The 18,487-nt window shown below is 37.3% G+C and overlaps 1 protein-coding gene across 1 annotated transcript in view; it reads left to right on the plus strand.

The window, feature by feature from the left end:
* The window catches only part of BRCA2 (BRCA2 DNA repair associated), a 30,578-nt gene that overhangs the window by 5,117 nt on the left and 6,974 nt on the right, over positions 1-18,487 (plus strand). The window contains exons 4-18 of the mRNA XM_082221618.1: positions 164-204; positions 300-411; positions 571-626; positions 739-853; positions 1,496-2,548; positions 3,432-7,793; positions 9,521-9,616; positions 10,528-10,597; positions 11,551-11,831; positions 12,529-12,719; positions 13,943-14,130; positions 15,004-15,174; positions 15,807-16,164; positions 16,585-16,740; positions 16,871-17,012. Of these exons, the coding sequence (XP_082077744.1) occupies positions 164-204; positions 300-411; positions 571-626; positions 739-853; positions 1,496-2,548; positions 3,432-7,793; positions 9,521-9,616; positions 10,528-10,597; positions 11,551-11,831; positions 12,529-12,719; positions 13,943-14,130; positions 15,004-15,174; positions 15,807-16,164; positions 16,585-16,740; positions 16,871-17,012 (7,392 nt within the window). The remainder of the gene's footprint in view (positions 1-163; positions 205-299; positions 412-570; positions 627-738; positions 854-1,495; positions 2,549-3,431; positions 7,794-9,520; positions 9,617-10,527; positions 10,598-11,550; positions 11,832-12,528; positions 12,720-13,942; positions 14,131-15,003; positions 15,175-15,806; positions 16,165-16,584; positions 16,741-16,870; positions 17,013-18,487) is intronic.

Raw genomic sequence — 18,487 nt, forward strand, 5'->3', positions numbered from 1 at the left:
TAATATGGTAATGTCCACTCTTTTGTCCCCTCCACCAAATAAGTAAGCTGTTTTAAAAATATTTTGTTCACTGCTTTGAACTTTGAAAATAGTGGCTTATAAATATTCAATTGGTCATTTTCATGTGATGATGGCTAACATTATCACACTTAATGTTTTTCAGTGCTAAATGGAAGTTTTCTGCATACACCCAAGATTTTTGAGGTACTTCCCTTTTTCTCCGATTTTCTAGCTGTTGAAATGAAGTTACTTCAGGTGTTTTTTTATTTACAAAAAAGAACAATGTTTATATATTTTAGGTTCAGACACCAAAATCTGTTTTTGAAAGCTTAGGAGCAGAAGCTGACCCTGAGATGACTTGGTCAAGTTCATTAGCAACGCCTCCTACACTTTCTCCAACAGTCATAATAGGTAATGATAGCAATGTGACTATGCCAAAAATACTTTGCTATTTAATTTCCCTAATATTAAATGCTGTGCTAGGGAACTGAGTTTTTATGTTAAGATCATATCAGTGAACTCTAATGAGCTGCATAATTGATTACAAATTACTTACATTTGATATTTCAGCTAGAGGACATGATTCGGTTTCTGGAACAAAGCAGCATAATGAAAGAATTGAGTTGGTGAGTGGCTTTAAGGGTTAGAATATGTCAAAATAGGCAACTTTTGGAATAACCTTCATGTCCACAGCTAATTTGTAATTTATATATGTTAATATCCCCTTTTTGTGTTCAGGTCATGCATAGTCTCATCTCCAAATACGGTAGAAGTCCCAAGACAGATAGTATGCATGTGCAGTCCACATCAGGAACAGAAGATGTGTGTGCAGAAACTGACAGCAAAATCCACAGTGAGCACTGCTTACTATTTTTTACTGTTTAATAACTATTTGTATTTTATTATTTGGGTAGTTCTAGAATATGTCTACCCATTTAACTATATTGTACCTAGTGCAGACAGCAACAACTATGACAACTCACTAAAATAAAAATCCACTAAAACTTAATACAAATACCTTTGCGTGCTTATCACATATATTATTCAATAAATAATAAAAATAACAAAATTAAAGGTTCAGTTCTTTCCACCCAGTGCTGATGGATGAGTGAAGATAAGAATGGCGTGTAGGTGCCTCTCCACTCATACGAAGGGTTTGTACTATCCCAATGAAATGTTATTGTTTACTGCTTTTTCAAATTCCCCCAAGTTTCAAAAGCAGTTTGTAAACTGCAGTAGGGGACTACTGTTTGAGAAAAATAAGTCTAAATTCCCACTGTGTTCACAGAAATAATTTTGTAGTTCTTTAGATCGTAGGGTGTATGTATATGTGTGTTTAATATACACACATGCACATCGGCACTAATCCAGTTCTAACACTGCTTCAAAATAAATCATTTGATACATATATTGGAATGTGTGTTATAAATGAAATGTGAAATTAGAGTCCTTCATAAAATATTGCTTTCTCATGTTCATGGTTTTTTATTTACAGATTTTGAAAGGTTATTAGCTGGATCCTTTGGTAAGAACATATTTCCCAGTAAATTAGGAGAAGATTATATGCTACCAAATGTACCAATGGATGAAGACACGTATGATGGAACAGAGAAAGATCTTTCTGTATGCCTTGCAAGCAGCAAAACCTTTCTAAGAAAACCACAAAGAGTCAAGGAAAGTAAGACATGTTCTGATAAAGCAAAACGTGAATATCAAGAAATTGATGAAGACAAAATTATAACAAAATATGGAAATTCCGCCAAATGTCACCTGCAGACTATTCAAAATAATGGAATGCAAAAGCACTCTGTGAATCAGAATAGCATACCGAAAGAAGAGGAAATACCATCATCTTTGCATTGCTCATGGTCTCAGCTGGACTTATCTGGACTTGACATAACACAGCTTGAAAAAACATCCTCACACTGTTCTGATTCATCTCCTATATCACATATCAAGAAGTGTTCTGAAGATAGGCAACTATCTGTTAGCAAAGAGTGTGCTAGTACTGAAATGCTAGAATCGTGTATTCAAACCACATCATGCCTAATAAAAGGTAACAAGCTGCTAAACACCAGTTCTTTGGAAATAATACCACTGCCTGAAAACTCTCCATTGCCTGTTGCGATTATGAGCAATAAGAGCCCAACGCTGGTGAAAGATTGTGAGGCTGAGCTGGCATCTGTCATAAATGTTTCAGACGGTAGTTCCTTCATAATGGAAAACACAACTTTTACAGAAGCTGATAATAGTTGCTGTAATTACTCAAGAGAAAATGGAAAAAAGAACTATGATCCTCTAGGTAGTGTTTCTACCCAAGCTGCTGGTGATGTTAGTGGACTTACAAGGGCGGGGTTGAAAAGTATGACCTCACTTTCTCGTTTGAAAAAACGACCTAAAAAATTTATGTATACAATAAATAATACCCCAGTTCACCAGGAAGAAGGAACCACAAAGAGAGATGGCTCCTCTGCTTACCTTGTGCCAACTTGTGCAGATTTAAAATCTTACGACTCTGAAATTTCTGCAACAGCCATAAGAAATGAAGGTAGATTTGCATTTTTTCACCCTGTGGTTTTTAAAAAATCAAAATATTAAACCTCCATTCCTGTACTTACTATAACTATGTTTTTGCTATGAACTAGACAGTCATGTTCACTGCATTGAAAAGGCCCACTAAATTAATATATTTGCATATGTGGATTATATATTGCTAAAGTTAATTGTTTACCATGGCAAGTATATGGGATTCTCACATAAGTGGTGGCAAATGCTGCATGAAAAGAACATGAGTGGGGAAGAGACACATGCTGAGGGAAGACAGTCTTACAATTTGAGAGGCTTCAGTGGGAAAAAAGAAGCAGGTTGGAGCTCATGATGATTTGCAGCTGTAGTCTAAAACAGCTCCCTTTTTTCTCTGGACATTGCAAGGCCACGTGGCTGCAAGTGTAAAGTTAACTTCCATAATTAGTAGTGACTCCTTTATTATCATTTATTGAAAAAAATTGTTTTTGTTATATCATCAGGTCTTTGGGCTTGCTTTCTTGAAGTGGCCTCGTAGTCAGAAAGTAAAAGTGTGCATTTTGTTCAGCAATCACAGCTGATAAAAAAACAGGTTAAATAAACTGCTTAAGCAGAGCCATTTTGTTGGTAATTTATTATGTCAAAAGCTAGAGTTGTTTAAAAAAGGGGGGAAATTTAAATGTCTCAGCTGCATAGAAAAAGTATTTAGTAATTCCTCCGATAACAGCAATATTGAATGCAAAAGCACAAAGTATTAGCTGCAGCATACTTCATCGTGGTTACGAGACATTTTGAAAATTGATTTAGTACACTAGACTAAACAAAAGCTGGTGAGAGAGAGAATTTTAAAAAAATATATAATGGTACCATTCCAACTAACATTACTATCATGGTTCAATTTCTTACAGAACAAAAGGAAGACATTATACATGCTAACAAACACATACTTGAAGAGAAACAGCAAGTAGAGTCTGATAAAAACTGCATTCTTAGTAACATTTCCCATGAAGCTCCACTCAATTACACAGAACGTAATTTTACAGATCAGTTGTCAATACTTCAACAGACAGACAACAGAAAAGGAACAATTGTGCCTTCTAGTAATATATCTGCTAATCATGAAACAGAGTCAAGCGAAAGCATGTCCCATTCAGTTGGTCACAAGATAAATTTACAAAGAGAGAATGGTGAAAGATGTGTCAGTCTTAGATGTTTCAGTTCATTGCAAGAAGCGGTGATGGAGGAATCTACATTGGGAATGCATGCATCAAAAACTGGAAACCAACAAGCAATCTTGGAATCAGCAAGTGGCACTCAGGTGGATGAGCTTGGGTCTCAATCAAAGGAAACACCAAAACCTACTGTAGATGAATCTTTGAAGCTTATAGCATTGGAGAAAAAGTTAGACCCAAGCCAGCATCTACAAGTAGACTTAGCAGGAAATGCAGAAGCTAGTGAGCAGAGCTGGTTAGGAGGTATAAGTCATAGCAGAACTGAAAAGTTTGGTGGCTTCAGAACAGCATCCAATAAACAGATAGCACTGTCTGATTGCAACATTAGAAAAGGCAAGTTATTGTTCAAAGACATAGAAGATAAATTTATTGAAGATTTTCCTAGCGAAGGAATGCAAAATATTTCAAATGAAAATGCACAGAGAAGTGTTGAGATATCTTCACTTGGAATGAACAAACTGACTGAAAATTCATCTAATTTTTCACACATTTCTGATCTGCTCGGTATTCAGATGAATGGTGCCCAAATTATTTTTCCCAAGTGTGCCAATTCTGCTTTCCAGAATGTGCTAAGTAATCAACATCCTGAAGGAAAACTAAATTTAACAGCAAGCCAAGAAGCTGAAGTTACTGAAATTTCTAATATACTAGAAGAAACAGGTAGTCAGTTTGAATTTACACAGTTCAAAAAGCATAAGATGGTGGCATTCAATAATGCTGATGAGATGTCTGGAAGCTTTGATAAAAATGATATATGTGCTGAAGTTTGCAAAGAAAATGATTTTGAGAAAAGCTCTGAAGAAAAGGTTCAAAGAGACCATGATCTGTCTCCCAATAAACATATAGGCACAGCTGAGAAATCTAAGATACAGATACAAAGTAGTGAAGAAGCTACATCCATTAATTCAAGCACAAAACAGAACAATATTTTTGCCCCAATTGTTTCAGCACCATCACAATTCAATTTGTCTGATCTGGGGAGCTGTAGTGCAGCTGGAGGCAAAGAGATGAGCTTATATGCTGATGCTATAAAGAAAGCTACAAAATTAGTCGGTGATCTGGATGGAGTGAATGAAATGCTTAGCCCTCACCAAAAAATATTGCTGCGCGATTGTTCAAATGGGTGCAACAATAGCTGGAGTAATCCCAACTGCATGAAAGAGAGAGAGATTGATTGGCATCAGAGGGTCAAAGAAGTAAATGCTGAATATTTGATGAAAAAGAATACAAAAGAGACAATTAAATTTGTTAAAGAAAATATAGAAAGTAAGTCAAAAATTGTAAATTATAATGAAGGCAGTGTTCAGATTTCCAGTACTACAGAAGTTAACCTAAAAATTATTAAAAAATACTCTGTCTGTATGACAGGAAATGAACGGTCTTCCTTTGAAAATAATCAAAGTGTATTAGTCTCACATCACTTTGTAAACTGTGAAGAAACTCAGTGTAATTATAATTTGCAAGAAGCTTTGTCAGATCTAACATGTTTAGCTGAAGTTGCTAAGACTGAAAAAAGATCCACCTTTGCATTGAATAATGCATATGGAAAAGAAAACTGTAATTTAAATCAAGAGGAGGAAAATGTGAGCAATCTAGAAAGTGGTTTTCTACAGAGATTTCACACTGTTGCTGATGGGAACATATTTGCAGGAAAAAGTAAAAAGCTTCATTTGTTGGCTGCCTCCTGTACAAGAGAAGAACTAGAGACTATGCCAACTTCCAGTGGGAAGACAAGCCCTAAAAGCAAAAAGGGAGATGTCAGTTCTGTAAAAGAGAATATTAACTTCAGTGAAACTGAAAGGTCCAACCAGCAAGAAATCTCTGAAATCAGAAAAGAGAAGCAGATTACTGCAATGGGTTTTCATACAGCTAGTGGTAAGCAAATTACAATTGCTAATGAATCATTAGCTAAAGCAAAGCATCTTCTTTCAGAAGATGAAACAGTTTTTCCAGAAATGGAGGAAGAGGTTAGTAATTTTATCAAGCCTATAATTCAGGAGAAAATAAACGAGAAAATTACCAAAGTTAGCAAGGAATTTGAAGAAGGAAATGAAAAACATGAATATCTGTATCCTGAAGGTAACTTTGAAGATCTTCCAGATTTGTCCTCAAACACTATTAAGAAGACTGAGGATCTTGACACTATTAAAGAACTTTCTTCGGAGATGAATGCATCTGAATCAGATTTAGTATCTCACACTAGAGGGGAGAAAGTGAACGAAGGCTTGTTGACAAAGAATAATCTGGCATGTACAAAAAGCAAAAATATTTCAAAAATTGAATTTATTGACTCTGCTATTGATCAGCATTTGCCTGTTGAAGGGTCAGATATTAATGCAATGCAAGGTTTTCAGGACTTCTCATCTAGAAATACTGGCAATAATAAAAGCCTTGATTCCTCAAACTTAATTTGCAGTATCACTTCAAAGGCTAGTACTTCAGATTTAAAGAGTGAACATTCTTTGCTCAACCATTTACCAGATAAATGTCATAAGAAAAGTTATGTGTCAGAGAATTTAACTTGTATTTCTCAAGAAGCAGCACCATCAAAAAATGTGTTTACTGACAATAATGTTCACACTTACGATGAAACTTGTAAAAATGAGAGTAGCATGATACAGAAATGTGACTTAAGATTGTTCAGTACCAACGTCTTGCAGAAATATTCAGCCAGTGAAGCATCAACTTTGATTTCAAAACATCAGAAGGCTAAGCCAGTTGCATTCAATACAGCAAGTGGTAAAGCTGTTGAAGTTTCCCAGGAAGCATTAAAAAAAGCCAGGCAAGTACTTCATGAAGACTGCTATAAATCTGTAAAAGAGAACATGGAATCTCAACCTAAAACAAATAAACAGGACCTTTTAGAAAGCTGTTCTGATACCTGTGGCACTGGAGTGTGTATCGATTCTAATAACTACTCATCTGCAGAGAACAATCCAGTGGAAAATATAATTGCACCTCAGTTTTCTCAAGCCAAAGAGTGCTGTGCAGATGAGCACACATTAAAGTATACTGAATCTATGACCTTGAACACTCACCCTGAGTTATGCTTTCAAATGCATAATAAGCAATCTGATACATGGACTCCCAACAAACAGAAGTGTATCAAGTCAGATTTTATTACTGATAACTCTGGGTTTTTTAGCACAGCTAGTGGAAAACCTGTCCAGTTATCTGAAGAGTCATTAAAGAAAGCAAGACTGCTTTTTTCTGAAATGGAAAATAATTCATCAGATCACCCCAGTCATGTCTCTAACTGTGATTATAGTTATGGTGAAGTATCTTCTCCTGGGAGCAAAGAAGCTCCAAAGAAAGACACAATGCTTGCATCTCAAGGGAAAAGATTTTCAAATACTGAAGCGAATGCAAATATTCCCTGTGGCTTTGCCACAGCAAGTGGAAAACAAGTACAGATTTCTCAAAAGGCTATCCAGAAAGTTATGGGTCTCTTAAAAGAATTTGATGATGTTAGTAGTAATAGTTTTTGTGATGCTCAACGGAGTGTGGGGCAAGGTCCTGTAAAAGTTCTTGCTACAGAGGCCATAGAGCAGGATGAAGTTATTTCAGAGTCTAAACCACAAAAGAAATATAAAGCACTTCATTCAGCCACAAGTACACCTAATGAAAATAAGATTATAAAAAACCCATTGAGTATTAAAATACCTGTGTGCAAGTCTCATACTAAGAAGCAAAAAGAAATATCTGAGTTAGAAGAAAACTTCACATGCTCAAAAGAAATTGAGGCTTTGAAGATAACCCAACCGTGCCGGAGTAGAAGCACAACTAAATGTGCAGCAAATTGTGGTTCTGCAACAGAAGGAAATCTGGATCCTCAGTGTCGTCATTATGCACAAACTCCGGAAAATTACTTGGAAATAGAAGCTACAGAAAGTGCCAAAGCTTTCATGGAAGATGATGAACTTCCTGATGCAGAAGTACAGAAAAATAAAAATTCCATAATGAGTTTTGAGAAACCTAATAATTTTCTGTCATATACAAGAACTGGAAAAAGGCACATGAAAGAAGAAAACACTTTTGGTAGGTGGCTGTTTTTTAAAAAAAAAACAACTGAGTTGCACTGCGGTTGATCTCAGTTTAGTTTACTTTGAATGAATTAGAGGGGAACAGTAAAATAATTAGCAGGGAGCGAGACATCTTAGAAAATCCATGGTCTCGTTCTCAGATTTGCCAAGATATTGGCAGCCTTGGCGTGTCACTGCAAGCCACAGTTAATGGGCTGCCATGAATGCAGTTTGCTCCTGCCTTGCTGCTTCCTGATAGTGAGTGGGAGCAACCTACTGTGATCCCTGATTTAGCATTAAATCTAAAATGGGATTTTGTTTGATTTGATTCCAGGCCCGAGCATTAAGCCAACACCATATCTTGGCTTTAGAGTGTGGCTTGTTCAGAGTGAAACAAACCATGATTCCTGGTTTTGATGTAAGTAGCGCTAAATAAAAGATCATTGAGAGTTGCTCCTGCTCACTGGTGGACAGAAGTGGGAGTAATATGCATGGTCATAGTAAACCATTAACAATGGGTTAAAGTGCACCCAGTTAGAATATAGGGTCAAGGTACTTGTCAGCCAGGATTAATGGGAGAAAGGGGTGCATAACCAATCACATACTTAAGTGATTATTTTCTCCAAATTCTCCCACCCTCATTTGCTTGTTAGGTAGAATCACTACCAGTTTTAGATTCTAGCTGTGAGGGGAAAAAGCTTTGAGGAAAGGCATTTGCAGAGAAGTTACAAAGAGTAACTTTGTATAACCCTGAATGCTGAATAACCCCATGCTACTCCCTGATTCTCATCTACAAATGCTTCCCAAACCCCACACAAGATTTGCAAGGGAAATGGCGGATTGGGAAAGTGATTTGCATGCCTATCAGGACTGCAGTTTTTGTAAATTTTTTGTTGCTTTGAGGTTTAATGTGAAACAGTCTTACATTTCTTATGCAAACTTACAAGATTATACTAGTAAAGGTAAAGGGACCCCTGACCATTAGGTCCAGTTGTGACCGACTCTGGGGTTGCAGCACTCATCTCGTTTTATTGGCCGAGGGAGCAGGCGTCCAGCTACCGGGTCATGTGGCCAGCATGACTAAGCAGCTTCTGGCGAACCACAGCAGCACACAGAAACGCCGTTTACCTTCCCGGCGGAGTAGACCTATTGATCTACTTGCACTTTGATGTGCTTTTGAACTGCTAGGTTGGCAGGTGCAGGGACCGAGCTCACCCCGTTGCGGGGATTTGAACCAGCGACCTTCTGATTGGCAAGTCCTAGGCTCTATGATTTAACCCACAGCGCCACCCGCGTCCCCTCATACAAGTAAGCCCTATACAAATTGTGTAAAATAAAACTTTTATGTCCATGATTTTGAAAAAGTTATTAGTAGTCATTGCATACCTCTTCAAAAATATTTTGAAGATTACCGTAGGTTTTACATATGCATCAAAACACCAGCATGGAGTTTAGATCCCAGTAATCCAGGGCTAGCATATTCACTAAAACTATGAAAATGTACCAATTGAATGATATTTTTGGCAATGACTGCCAATACCACTGGGATCATTTTTCAGATCAGAGTAACCAAGGGACTTACAAAAGTTTTCATTTGCTAAAATATTCAAGAGGCATTGCTTGAGAGTTTGAATTATACTTGACAAATTTTCTGAGGAAGGTACTGCAGTGATGTAATCAGAATCAGTAAGGGCTAGGTCCTTTAAAATATTTAAAAAATGCTCTATGACATTTGCTTTTCAGGGGAACCTCCTATTAAAAGAAAATTGCTACCTGAGTTTGAGCGGTCAGAAGAACGCAACAAAGCATCTTTGAAACCTTCAAAAAGTTATCCGGAGGGTAATCTTTATATTTCATGATTTCTTCAGTTAATCAGAAGTATTGTATTTGTAGTTTTCCTTTGCCTTCTAGAATTCAAACATTTCAACATATAATTAAATTTTCTCAAGGTCAATGTAAGAATCCTATTTTGCATATTGACCTCATCCTCATGAAATTACATGCCTTATTGTGTGTATATGGTATACAAATGCTGCTTAAGATTTATAATCCACATTTCAATTATTCTGGATGCTTCATACTGATAAATTCAGCTATTATAAAGCAGTTTATCATTGAAGTTTACCAGATCACTGCTGCATATTTGCCCCTGCAGCTTATTACAGGCAGGTGAATTTAAAACAATACCATTGTGTGCCCTTGATGCAGTAAAATAAATATTGATTGACACTATTTTCTGCAGAGAGAACTGTGTAGACCTGGCAAGTGCAGTTTTCATATGGATGAAATTTCTTATTCTACACAATGATTAAAAGTGCAGGGACTCTTCCTGCCTTTGCATTTAACTCTTACAGTACTTTTGAGAAATGAATAGAATTCCAGTAACAACGCTATTTCCCCCAGTATTTTTAATATGGATGCGAAAACGATATCTGTTAGTTTCTATTTCAATAAATTTTATTTTTCACCAGTTCATACAAATATAGAAATCTAAAATACCTCGGGGGAAATTTCACAAAAAAATTCATTATAGCAAATACATGAACATGATTTTGTAGGTGTATTATCATGATAATGAATGTAATAATAATAATAATAATAATAATAATAATAATAATAATAATAATAATAATTTTTTATTTATACCTCGCCCTCCCCAGCCAAGGCCGGGCTCAGATTCTACATTATTCTTTTACAACTTTTACAACTTATGTAATGTAGCTTTGATATACAGCTTCATTTTTCTTCAGGTATAGTGAACGACAGAAAAAAGTTCACCTACAATATTCCTTTAAAGCCAGTGGTCTGTGGCCCTTTAAGGTAAGGAAAATAGATTTTTTAAAAATCAGATTACCTCTTTAACTGTGTACATAGCGGGACTTCTTTTCTCCAGACACAGGTTCCTTATGCTTTATCTGTAACTATTTCTGAATATCATCTAAGTTTAAAAACCAACTATCTAATAGTACACCAGGCAGGTATGAGGAGAAACCTCAGAATCCTTACTTGAACCTTGGTTTGATTTCCAGGCACGGCATTCAGGAGGAGGGTTGCCTAGCAGGCTCTATAATTTTCCTTCCTTTCTTGGAGGGGCACACTGCTATGTCATATCATTTGCTTCTACGTTCCACTCCTTCACTGAATGGGAATGATGGAACATACAGCCCTGTCCTTAAGTCAAACCTGGCTGCTGGAGTGTGGGACTTCTGTGGATTGTGTTTGTGGAGTCACCCAAGCAGTCTCATGAAACTGACCTACCTTTCCCACTTTGAGGTTACTTTTCCCCTTTATTCTACCTTGTAATTTTAAAAAGAATTTTGAAGTTAATTATTCCATGGCTCTTCGTGTTGATCTTCAGTTTTTGGTTATCAACAAGTCTGGAATTCAGTGTGTTCCCTGTCCCTTCTGGCTGGCTGCTTTATATATAGGCTTGGATGACCAGAGAACAGATCACAGTCCACCTTTCCAGGTTATTAATGTAATTAAATCATCTACCAAAATGAAATTGGTGTGCAGTATTGGTAGTAGCCAACTGTGCTTATCTTGTAGCTGTCATGTCAAACAGCAAATTTTTTTTTTTTTGGGGGGGGGGGAAATGATTCACTTTTGCTAGTGTTTGTTAGTACAAAATTTCTTCAGTTCTACAGAGAATGGCAAGAAGTTCTGGATCAATTCAAGACCAAAATGTTAAAGTATTAAAATCTGAAAGGTCTCAGCAACGTATTTCCAAGCAGTCTTAAAATATACCAATATTATTTTTTTACTTATTCTAGTAAGACCTTAACTGAGGAAAGGAAGAAAGCAGAAAATACAGCAAAGAAACCTGCCAAAATCTTTGCACCACCTTTTAAAACAAAAGCAAATGCTTCTGAGGATAAACTAGGTAACAGCAAAGAATCCGTCTTAATGGACAACAAAAATATTAATAGAATGGAAGAGCTTCATCTTACAAAAGTTAACCAGAGCACTGCTGAAACAGAAGGCAATATCTTTGAAGATAATAATTCCATGCAAATATCGGCTCCGAATTCAGAATCCAGAGATACAAATTCAGGTATGTTTAGGTGTGTACACATGTATTTGTGAACGTTTGTTTAATTACTATGATAGTTTATTCACAAATGGTTTCTGATAAGGTTACCTTCTCTGTGACGTTTCACATGTTGGATCTGCACAGATGCAGGCTAAATTGCTGAGATCTTTGGAGATGAGTGTGAAGTACTCCTTTCTGTCCCCTCAACTAATATTTTTTGAGAGGGACAGTATCTAGTTCATCTTTTGCTGAAAGAGCTATTACTAAAACCTGATCATCTCCATGGAAATGGAGGCCAAGGGGGGGAGTTGATATTTGTATCAACTTGTCAGCTTGCAATGTGATTTTTAATAATATGCTGTTATGGAATACAGTTGAAGATTTTGTCATTAAACTTCAGTCTTAAAAATCTGTCTTTAATAACAGCAACATTAAATTTGGTGGCTCCAGTGCAGGAATGGGGAACCTGTGGCATTTAAGATGTAGATGGACTCCAACTCCCTTCAGCCCTAGCCAGCTTGGCTAATAGCCAGTAATAAGGGAGTTGTACGATAATATCTGGAGGGGTTTCTTTAAAACTTTTAAAGATACGCTTTGGATTAACATTTATACATGGAAATATCTAAAAATACAATACTATCCTCCTGTGTATGTTTGGAATTTCTATTTTAAATTGAAATACGTTCTTTAGGACTTGATCAATATGTTTCTTTAACAGATTTAACAAAAATAACAGCAAATCTTCAACATGCAAGAAACCTACAAGAAATCAGAATTATGAAGAAACAAAGCCAGAGAATTTGTCCACAACCAGGCAGCCTGTACCTTGTGAAAACATCTGCTCCTTGCAGAGTTCCTCTGAAAGCAGCGGTGGGAGAGAAATTGCCTGGTTCTTTCACCAGCGATCAGGTACCTGCACTTTATTGCCTGGTTGGATTATCCTATCCCATGATGATGACGTGCTGGCCTGGTTTGGACCTCATGATAAACAATGGTTTTGCTTCCAGTTTTGCTTCTTATCCAAACCTTAAACTGCAGTCCATTTTAACTCTGGTTAGTTGAAACAAGCCAGCTTCATGAATTTACTTGTTTCAACTGACCATAGACATAACAAATAATTGAAAATAGTGTGAAACGAAAGCAAAATCTCTTCCTAGCCATGCTGGAAGACGAAGTGTCTGAGCCCAAGGTCCACTGTGACTCATTCCCATAAGGGAGTGGTAGCCAACTTGGTGCCCTCTAGAGGTTGTTGGAGTCCCAACACCCATCAGCCCCAGCCAGCATGCTCAGTGGTCAAGGATGTTGGTAATTATCGCCCAACATCTGGAGGACACAAGGTGGTTACCTTCCATAATGCAACCATAGTTATCATTAGGTCTGAACAAGGCTGTTTTCCAATCATGAACCTGTTCCGTCAACATCATTTGGTCTAGAATGCCAGATAGAGCTTGACCACGTATATTTAGTCTCTGCTGCCTGACTGCAATAACTTAAATCCTTACAAGAGATCCTGATCCTGCAAGAAGTTTAATTTACTCAATGTGCAATTATATCTATGCTCTATTTCTTAAGTTAAATTCTTTTTTGGCCCAAATGAAGGTGTTGAATTTAATATAAATGCCCATTGTAATTTGAACAAAATAAAAATAAAAATAAAATAATTCCTTCCAGTACAGTAGCACCTAAGAGACCAACTAAGTTAGTTATTGGTATGAGCTTTCGTGTTCATGCACACTTCTTCAGATACTCTCACGAAAGCTCATACCAATAACTAACTTAGTTGGTCTCTTAGGTGCTACTGTACTGGAAGGATTTTTTTTAATTTTTTTAATTTATTTTATTTTGTTTCAACTACTGCAGACCAACACGGCTACCTACCTGTATTGTAGTTTGAGACCTGATTATATTGTATATTGCCTTTCTCCCTGGACTTTCACGGGACTTTAAATTGACCTGCTAAGACAGAGTAACTGAGCCCTTTCCATGAAGAACCCATGTCTTATTTATTCTAGACTTCATCTTGAATTTTCACTTTAAGAAATACAGAAATTTCTAAGAAACGTATATTGATGTGTAAGTAATGGGCATATTTAATAACACTAAAATATTCAACTTGTCTCTTACCATTGCAGTTGTATGCATTTGGCATTTCCAAGCAGTGCCTAAAAATAAGCAGCAGAAATGCAGAAGATTTTCAATTTATCATCCAGGATTTTTTCAGTAGAGATTATTTTCTAGAAGAACATGGAATACAACTGGCGGATGGTGGATATCTTATTCCAAATGATGAGGGAAAGGCAGGAAAAGAAGAATTCTACAGGTATCATAGAATATTAGAGTTTGGAGGGACCCAAGGGTCATCTAGTCCAGCCTCCTACAATACAGGAATCTCGCCTAAAATCTCATCCTGTTGAGGTTTTGCATGTTTAAATATTAAGTGCATTATTATGAACCTCAAATAATGTCTTAGTGTTGAAGTACATAACTTTTTATATATTGAGATGAAAAAGAAAATTTAAAGACGCTGTTTTTGCGTAATTCATTAGTAATTAAACACCTGGGTACTCTGCTGTCCTCTGTAGAAAACTATAATTGATAGAATTTTGACAGTGCTGATATTTAGGAATTTAAATAATAGAATGTGTCAAAACTTATGCAAACTAGTTTTGAGTACATTTTAACAATATGCCTTTTGAAAATGTTTATTTAATCTCCTAGCAAATGCTCCTTATTCTCAGCCTCACTTGAAAAAGCAGTTCTGTTTAATTAATAATAAAAGCAATGTTATTTCTGCAAGCTACCGTTTCTTTAAAATGTTAATTACCAGTGTGTGTTAATCACAAAGCATATCCAGCAGGAATGTTATAATTTTTTGTTGCTGTCTTCATGAGTAAATATTTTTCCGATCCAAATCTTAAATAGGAAAGCTGATCCGATTACAATTGTGCACTTTTGAGTCTAGTCAAGCATACACTTTCCCATTGAAATGAAGGGATAAAAATATGTTTAATTGTGGCTTGTTTGTAGCCGATTAAATTAGAGTGTTACTTTGCTATTTTGCTATTATTTGTAATGGGTCACCTCAAAACAGTCATTTAAAAGCTTGAGTTGTTATGGTAGTTGCTACTTTGAGGTACTATTCTTACGACTTGAAATCTCTTAACTTGATGAATTTTCTGATAATTTCCCACAGGGCTTTGTGTGATACACCTGGTGTGGATCCTAAGCTAATTTCAAAAGCTTGGGTCTACAATCATTATAAGTGGATTGTGTGGAAACTAGCAGCTATGGAAGTTGCATTTCCACAGGAATTCGCCAATAAATGTTTGACTCCGGAACGACTCCTACTTCAGCTCAAGTACAGGTATAGTATAGATTAAGATTTAGAATGTGGTAAGCCGTGTGTCCCCCATTTTATATTTGTGCAGCTGGTTCTTCCTGCTAAAGTGTAGAGCTTTACATTTGTCCCTTTTGAAATTCATTTTGTTAGTTTGGGCTCAGTTCTCCAATCTGTTAAGGGCATGTTGAATCCTGATTCTGTCTTCAGAGGCTACCCCTCCCAGTTTGGAGTCACTGCAAATTTGAGGAGCATCCCCTCAATAATACTTTCATCCTAGTTTATAAAGAACAGCAACGGGCCCAGGACAGAATCTTGTGGTACCCTACTTGTAACTTTTTCCCAGGTTGATGAGAAACTGTTAGAGAGTACTCTTTGGGTTTGATGAGTCAACCAGCTACAAATCCACCTAACAGTAATCTTGTCCAGTCCACATTTTACCAGCTTCTCCACAAGAATATAATGGAGGGCTTTGTCAAATCAAGATACACTATGTCCACAGTATTCCCCTGATCCACCAAGCTTGTAACTCTTGTCAAAAAAAGAAAGGAGATTTGTCTGGCATGACTCGTTTTTGAGAAACACATGCTGGGTCTTAGTTATCACGATACTTCCCTAAATGCTCACAGACCAACTGTATTTTCTTTTTCTTTTGAAAGGTATGACGTGGAAGTTGACCAAAGTCATCGCTCAGCCATCAAAAGGATAATGGAAAGAGATGATGTTGCTGCTAAAACTCTCATACTGTGCATCTCTAAAATAATATCATTGAACACAAATATGTCTCAGATCCGTGGTGATAAAAGCACTGCTGAGGACAGCAAAAAAGACATAGCAGTGGTTGAAGTTACAGATGGCTGGTATGGAATCAAGGCTGTCTTGGACCCTCCCCTCCAATCACTGTTGTGTAGGAAGAGGCTGACTGTGGGCCAAAAGATTGTTGTACATGGAGCAGAACTTGTGGGTTCTCAGGAGGCAAGCACTCCACTGGAAGCGCCAGAATCTCTTATGCTGAAGGTAAAATAGGTATTTGTGGTACTCTTTTTTAAAAAAAGACAGGGCCAGCTCCAACACCTAAAATCTGAAAAACAAGTCCAAAAAGTTAGAGAGATGGAACTGGAACCAACAGAGAATGTATTTATTACCTGTAAGCTGTTATTTGTTTCTGAAGCAAATAGCTTGAACTATAATTGTCTCTCTCAAAGTTGTTTTATAAAGTTTGCCATTACTGAACTTTTTATCATGGATCACCTGCTAAACTGTCGTAAACAGCATTTGAGAACCAGTGTTGCAGGCTATGAATCATTTAATCTGTATTTTTATTGACCGGTTCAGCCAAAACTAACTTCAGGTCCACAAGTGTGTGGCAAATGGTAGTACCTTATATACGCTGCGTTATAGCAACCATATTTGTTGATATGTGATATTTTGTTTTAGATTTCAGCTAACAGCACTCGACGCGCGCGATGGTATGCCAAATTAGGATACCACCGGGATCCCCGGCCATTCTCTTTGTCTTTGTCATCACTCCTTATTGATGGTGGGACTGTTGGTTGCATTGATGTCATTGTTCAAAGACTTTATCCCATACAGGTAAAGTACTGTAGCTTGCAATAACTTTCAAGCACTTTCAACTATTACTTTAAACCAGATCTTAAGACTTAAGTAGATAAAATCTAAAACTAAGTAACTAATATTCACTTTCAATTAATATTTATTGCAGTGGATGGAAAAAACAGCAGGTTCCTATGTGTTTCGTAACTGTCGAGCTGAAGAAAGAGAAGCTGCAAAGCATGCTGAGAATCGACAAAAAGCCCTGGAAGCATTGCTTGCAAAAATACAAGCTGAATTTGAAAAGAATGAAGGTGAAATAAAAACGTTAGCTGTTTAATTGTTATTCGAATGCTAAATGTTGCCTCAGCTTGAGTTTCTAAACATACTTTAATTCATACAATAATATTCTGCTTCTTGAACCCAATCCAAAAGTGCACATAGAAGCAGAATTTCCACATAAAGGGCTTGATGGTGTACCAACAGTTCCATACAGAAAACTGATTAGATTCAGAAATGCTCTAATCTATGGCCACAAAAGTTTTACTGCTAAAGTTCAGTGGTGGTCTGTCTGTGTCCCACATGATTGCTGCCATTGAAGATGAGAAACTGTGCAAAATGTGGTTTTCAGCATCCTGGTAGAGATGAGTTTCAAAAATTACATGCCACAAGGCAGTTGGGGGCAGAAAGTGGAGGGAATAGGTAAATGAGTACAACCAAGGGCAAGGGGCACTGTAGATTAGAGGAGGGACAAATTGAGAATAACAGCAGGAATGGGCCAGGCTCAGAAGTTCCTCACACTGTGCATTTTCTGGACTGAAATTGTTTCCTCCCCACCTGCTAGCCCTGAAGCAGAAAAAAACCACAGACATCTGTCTACAGCATTATTTTATTTTATTGCTGCAGTTGTGCTAATAAAGTGGTAAAGGTAAAGGGAACCCTGACCATTAGGTCCAGTCGTGGCCGACTCTGGGGTTGCGGCGTTCATCTCGCTTTATTGGCCGAGGGAGACGGCGTACAACTTCCAGGTCATGTGGCCAGCATGACTAAGCCGCTTCTGGTGAACCAGAGCAGCACACGGAAACGCCGTTTACCTTCCTGCTGGAGTGGTACCTATTTATCTACTTGCACTTTGACGTGCTTTTGAACTGCTAGGTTGGCAGGAGCTGGGACCGAGCAACGGGAGCTCACCCCGTCGCAGGGATTCAAACCGCTGACCTTCTGATCGGCAAGTCCCAGGCTCTGTGGTTTAACCCACAGTGCCACCCACGTCCCAATACAGTGGTACCTCGGGTTAAGTACTTAATTTGTTCCAGAGGTCTGTTCTTAACCTGAAACTGTTCTTAACCTGAAGCACCACTTTAGCTAATGGGGCCTCCTGCTGCTGCCACGCCGCCGGAGCACAATTTTTGTTCTCATCCTGAAGCAAAGTTCTTAACCCGAGGTACTATTTCTGGGTTAGCGGAGTCTGTAACCTGAAGTGTATGTAACCCGAGGTACCACTGTAGCAGCTTTGTGGCGCTTTTTTAGATCCAGCAAAGAGCAGGGGAAATGGTCCTAAGCACCCACTGCCCCTTGCACTGCTGCTCCAGTCAAAATTTTTGAAAGACAGCAGATTAGATCATAGAGCTCTCATGATCTGGTTCTTAACAAATATAGGTCTCTTACAAGTATGGTAGGGAAGACATCAATAAAAAATAAAATAAAATTAGTGCTACTTTTTATTCTCTGGAAACAATTCAAAAGTAGCATTTGAACTATAAATATGCTTAGGTTCAACCTACCTTAC

This window comes from Podarcis vaucheri (assembly GCF_965113315.1).
Source record: "Podarcis vaucheri genome assembly, chromosome: 4".
Taxonomy (NCBI): Eukaryota; Metazoa; Chordata; class Lepidosauria; order Squamata; family Lacertidae; genus Podarcis; species Podarcis vaucheri.